Raw genomic sequence first — 6,220 nt, forward strand, 5'->3', positions numbered from 1 at the left:
AAATGTTATATCGTTCTTTTGATGTAGTAGAAGATTTTGTTTTTTTGTGTACTGTTCTTTTCATCCTTTATCTATTTATATAGAAAGGATTTGGGAAACAGGGAAAATGTATTTCTGAAGGGTTGTAACTCTCCCGTCATAGTTATTCGAACGAACATTATACCGCAATCCCGTAAATAATTATACAAGCGTAAACTCCGTACTTCCCGAACTAACATTATATTATTTAGAAATTACCCATCAATGAACCAATCTTAATTACGCCAAAAGAACCGGTAATTGCTCTTAAATCACCAACACCGAACGCTATCTTATCCAAATTTAAATTAGAAAATTTAAAATTATTGAATCAAGATTAAATATAAATTTGAATTTCAAACCTAGTGTCATGCATCTTTGGGAGTTGGGAAGAGTTTGGCTGAATTTGGCCCAAATGTCCAACACGATCCCCATTGCGGCATTTACAAAAATGCTAAACTCAAACCTTACGTGAATAGTAATGAATGATGCTAAACTCAAACCCTACATTCTTTATTACTCCCTCTATTTTAATGATATGTTTATACATTTTTTATTTTATGAGGGAGAAATAACGAAAGTGTAAATATATCACTGGAATGGAGAGAGTAGAATTTTTAATTTCAATCTAAAACGTGTGAGACAAATTGGTGAAAAAGGTATCAAATGACAAGTGTCAGATTCTACAACGTACAACATATACAATTTGTTGTATAGTCCATGAATTGTGATGTTTTATATAATGATTAATTAATGAAGGCCTATTTCTTGCCGGAAAATTTTAGTGGGGAAATCTTTTAAGATGTGTTAGGACTTAGGATTGAAGAATTTAGAGGGAAATAAAAGGTAGGAAGATCAGAGTAGGAGATTTAATATACATTGTTTTGATAACAAATAAGAAGGAAATGAAATGGAGAGAGAAAGATTTAGAGGGATCCGTTTTCCTTCCTCCAAACCTAATTAAAATCTCACGAAGATAGGAAAGATTTTGAAGGAAATTGTATCCCAACACACCTCTTCCCTTCTTCCCCCTCCTTTTCTCTTTACTTTTATTATCCAAACATATCCTTAGTTGGTTTATTCTTTTAGGATGTGTTTGAATAGCAAAAGTGGAGGTAAAGGGAGGGGAATGGGAGTGAGGTGTGGGTGTTTGAATATAATTTCCCTCCAGATCTTGCATATTGTGAAGAAATTTTAATTTGCCTTGGAGGAGGGAAAATGGATCCCTCCAAATCTCTCCTTCTCCATTTTCCTCGATCCTTATTTAATATCTAAACTAGGGATTTTAAACTCCATATTCTTCCCCCTATTTTTTTCCTCCAAATCTCTCAATCCAAAAATACCCTTAGTTTAAAAGAGCAACAAAAGTAATAGATAGTTATTGACCGGACGGAGAGAGTAATGAATGATATTACTAATGCATGCTTATCCTCTCCTTTACCAAATTTGAACATTTAATTTTTATTATCCAATAAAACTTGATCAACAAGAACACTTTACGTCTCGAATTTGTCGTAGCTCATATTTAAAGCTACTATAGATAAGATAAGCTTTCCCTAAGACATAGGGAGTACTCTTGTTGAGTTGTTGAAGATTAGAAGAGGACAAATAGGAAAGGAGTGAAAGGTGTACGTACTGCTATTTGTCAAGGAAGTGGTTGAATGGTATTCACTTTAAGGTATATATCAATTATAAATCAAGTGTCCTTTTTGGTTTTTTCATTGCAGTTTCAAGGACTAGGTCAGTACTCATGTGGTCATGTACTCACATTCTTCCAATTTTATGGGACTTTTTTGTTTTTCTAAAGTCATGCACTTGCCCAACACTTTGTTCTCATGTGTCATTCTTTTTAATCCGTTTTTAAAATAATGCTGAAAAATAAAATATTTATCATTTTGGGTCGGTTTTGAAACTAATTGTCAAAATGGTGTCCACGTAGGCTCTGGTTTTCAAATCCTAAAAATAAGACCAAACACGCCATTAGCGTGTTTATAGTGACTAAGAGAGTGCAATTTGATGTGGCTACTGGACTGAAACACGCCATTAGGAATGATGTGTCTTGTGAGGGAAACACGGCATTAGGAATGACGTGTCTATAGTGACTAAGAAAGTGTCAAATTATGCAGCTACTGGATTGAAACACGCCATGAGCAATGGCGTGTCTTGTGAGGGAAACACGCCATACGGAATGGCGTGTCTGTTCAGCAAGTTTTTAAAAGGCATGGAAAAAACCCAAAAAATATCAAACACAGAAACCCGCCAATACGAATGGTGTGTTTCCAGCATAAGACACGCCATTACGTATGGCGTGTTTCCTCAGTTTCATTTTTTTTATATAGTTCATCATCGTTTCCCTTACTCCCTACCTAATTACCTGCACAACACAAATGTAACTCAAAATCCTTTCCTCCCTACTTAATTCCACTGCACAACACAAACCGAATTACTCAATTTGAAGACAAAGCATGGTCTATTAAAATTAAAATAGAGTTTTACACGCCAAATTGTTTAGCACAAGGGGTTTAGGTACTAAATCTACGAACTAAAAAGTCTATTCCATTCATTGTCTAAACTATTACATAACACAATACAAATCCATTCTTCAAGTCTTCTTCTTCCCTCGAATACGAGTCATTAACCGTTTTCCTATTGAAGGCTCCGGGGTACTTTGTTCAGCTATGGGTGACATGGAAGGATTAGTGCGTCGTGATCGCCGAGTGTAGTGACTCAAAGGTAAATCTTCATCCAATTCCATTGACTCGAGCGACACATGACCAATAGGCAGAGGCGGATCCAGCTAGTGGGCTATATGGGCTATAGCCCAACCTAATTTAAGAGATAAAATCTTATACATCACTATATATATTCACCAAAACAAAGTAGTTCGGCTGGTTAAGGTGAAATGAATGAAAGGCAACATCAATGCCTGAGACAACGCAGGTTCGAAACCTCAGCCTTGCAAAGTAGCTCATTTTTGTCTTTTGCAAAACCTTTTTTTAAAAGAGCTTTATAAATTTAATATATTAGTTAATCAGTCAGTAAGTGGATGGTACTAACAAATTATCGTCTTTTGTAAAAGGTTCATGTATTTAATATATTAGTTGATGCATTGATTGTTCATTACATGGTAATTGTTAGTTGCTCCTTAATTAAAAAGTAGTTATGTATGAGACAGTCTTACATTATGAGACCATTTTACACTATAAGTTTTGTATCAAATTTTTCTGCTTGTAAGTTTTAAATTGCAAGGCAATTAGGATAATTCATAATAATTTAGTCTTTCAAAAAAAAAGTTAATGATAAATACTTGTATCGTTAAGTTAAATTCCTAAGAAATTTAGATTATCTGTCATTTGAGAACTTTAAAAAAGTATCAATTAAAAGGAATTGAAGGGATCGTAGGTCAAGATGATTGTTCATTTAATTACTAAATAATTATGAATATGCATTGAAAAATATTTATATACAAATATATATGTATTTTGTAATACTTACTCTATATATTTTTATAATCTAAATATTGTTTCATTTTAAAAAGTATGTTTTCGCCATTGGTAAAGGCCGCAACATTACAGTACACGTATGCACAACCGTGCGACTTCTCATGACTAACGATCACTAACTTCGATCTAGCCCTACATACTTTTGATTCCTGGATCCGCCCCTGCCAATAGGTGAGCTTTCTTCCCTTGTTTCTTCGGTCGGTGGTTCTTCGGTTGGTTGAAGAAGATGAGAATATCCAAAATGTTCGAGAGATTGAGAGGAGTAGTCTCAGAGGTTAGAAACCATGGAGCAGAAATGAGAGGGCACCTCAAGAGGCATCTGTTGAAGCCCCTTATCACACGTTATATGGACATTGGCAAAACCTTGAGCCTGAAACAAAATAATAGTATCACAAATAACATTCTATGCAATAATGGTTTAAGTACGAGTAATAGACATATATATTAAGAATACTTACAAGAAATTGTGAGGCTCTAAATGGTGCTTGATAAGTAGCTTGTGCTTGTTGGGAGAAAAAGGCTAATGGAATAGATGAGTGTGATCCCGGTACCAAACCATATAAGGGTCATATTAGGTGATTTCATTGTTGTCCTCCACACCAAGAAACCTATATATCCTCCTCCTAGCCCACATGTCGACCAATTGCAATCCGCTCCCATGCCCACAATTGCAATAGAATAAGGAGACCTCCAATGTCTCTTGACTTGAGTTGGCTTGCTCTACATAAATTACGATATAAAGTAGCAAGAACGACACTACCCCAAGAATAGTTGTCTATGGTGGTCAAATCCCTCAACAAAGGCAAATAAACAAGTTGTATGTCATTACCACTCTTGTCCGGAAACATGATTGTTGCCATTAAGATAAGCAAATACGCTCTCACATACTGATGTAGCACTTGTTCATTTGCATCTTCCGGAAGACTACTAAACTTATCTAACAACCAACCAATCCTTAAGGAAGCCCCTTTAATGTCATCATCACCCGGTGTATTACCTAAGAGTTCAATTACCAAGGCTCGCCAATTATAAGCGGTTGTTCCACTAACAACATCCCCTCTAATCCTTAAGCCCAACAACACTTGGACATCATGCAAGGTCACAGTAGCCTCGCCAATAGTAATGTGAAAGGTATGGGTCTCCGGCCTCCATCTCTCAACCAACGTGGTTATTAAATCCACATTAAGTTTAAAACCTACTATCCTATGAATAAAGAAAAATTGTGACTCCCTAATTAAATCTACTACATGATTACTTACCAAACACCCCTTGTGCGATACTATGTGTGACCTACATCGGAGAGAACTCGAGTCCTCTCCTTCCCATATTGCCTTGCTCCTGTGAAACTCTTGTTGTGTGAGAAGTTCCGGGTACACCGGTCCTGGTTGTAGACGATCTTCCATTAGTTCTGCGCATATGAAAGAGTTAGTACATTAACATAGATTATAGAAATAACTAAAAAAAAATAAAAAAGACAATTAACATAGATAATAGAAAGAGTAGTAGAATAGCCTTGAGAATTGACAACTCTCACGGTGCAAGTTTTTTTTTATTGTGGCCTACACCACGACACAAGCTACATGACACCTTGGTCTTACACTTCTCATCCATTTCATTGCCAAATCTTTTACAACTTGGTATACCTTTTGCCTACCTTTTAAGCTCATCACACACTATTGTAGGCCCATTGTAGGGCCTTCAATAAGCCTCATCTTTCAAAGGTTGAAATTTAGAAGCATATGAAGCCAAGTGTTCTCCCGTAGTGTAGTTGATGTCTACGAATTGGCTTGCATTTAAGCCTTTTTTTTACAAATGGCATACACATGTGAACATGGATACTTGTATGTTTGAAACTTGTTACAAGTACATGTTCTCTTGGATAAATCAACGGTGTGCAAATGGTTGCCATTTGATAAATTTCTTGAACCTCTTCGTGTTGTTACTTGGTACACCCCTCCAACATGGTCAAAAGATATAACCTTATGGTATGCTCCTTTTTTACAATTTTCCTCCAACAACTTTGTAATATTCCTACTATAATGAAGTACCTTCATTAACCATTTCCTTGCTGACTCACGTCGCTCAACAAAATACGCATTGACTCTAAAGAAGACACATTTCACAAGTGCAGTAATTGGTAGAAAACGTGCTCCTTTAAGCACATTATTAAATGCCTCCGCCAAGTTAGTAGTCAATATTCCATACCTATGTCCACCATCATGACAAATTGGCCACTTATCTACTCCTATTTCAGCAACATATTCCTTTGCCTCTCTCTATTCATCTCACCTAGGCGATGAAATCCTATGTCAAACTTCTTCCTTTGAAATTGCATTGCCGTTGACCCAAACATTTCTTTGACTTGTAATTACTAAATCTTGTATTAACATTTGAAGCCAAATAGCGAATGGAAATCCTATGAAAAGCATGAGGTTCCTCCCACCGACTACCAATTTCACTCATTGCTTTCATTATCCCAGTGTGTCTATCGGATATGACACACAACCCACTTCTTTTGGTGACTAAAACTCTTATGCAAGCCATAAACTAAGGCCAACTATCGGTATTTTTGCCTTCAATAACAGCAAAAGCAACGGGAAAAAGTTGGTTATTGGCATCAATTGACATAGCTGTCAAAATGGTCTGTAACACCCCAACTATCCGGTCAAGATAATTGGAGCGTTACCATCTCGGTTTCC

The 6,220-nt window shown here is 36.1% G+C and overlaps 1 protein-coding gene across 1 annotated transcript; it reads right to left on the minus strand.

The window, feature by feature from the left end:
* Positions 1-4,144: 4,144 nt before the first annotated feature.
* LOC141588145 (serine/threonine-protein phosphatase 7 long form homolog) lies at positions 4,145-4,924 on the minus strand. The gene has a single exon (XM_074409598.1). The coding sequence runs from the start codon at positions 4,922-4,924 to the stop codon at positions 4,145-4,147; it is 780 nt and encodes a 259-aa protein (XP_074265699.1).
* Between the last annotated feature and the right edge of the window lie 1,296 nt (positions 4,925-6,220).

This window comes from Silene latifolia, chromosome 6 (genome assembly GCF_048544455.1).
Source record: "Silene latifolia isolate original U9 population chromosome 6, ASM4854445v1, whole genome shotgun sequence".
In the NCBI taxonomy this organism is placed as follows: Eukaryota; Viridiplantae; Streptophyta; class Magnoliopsida; order Caryophyllales; family Caryophyllaceae; genus Silene; species Silene latifolia.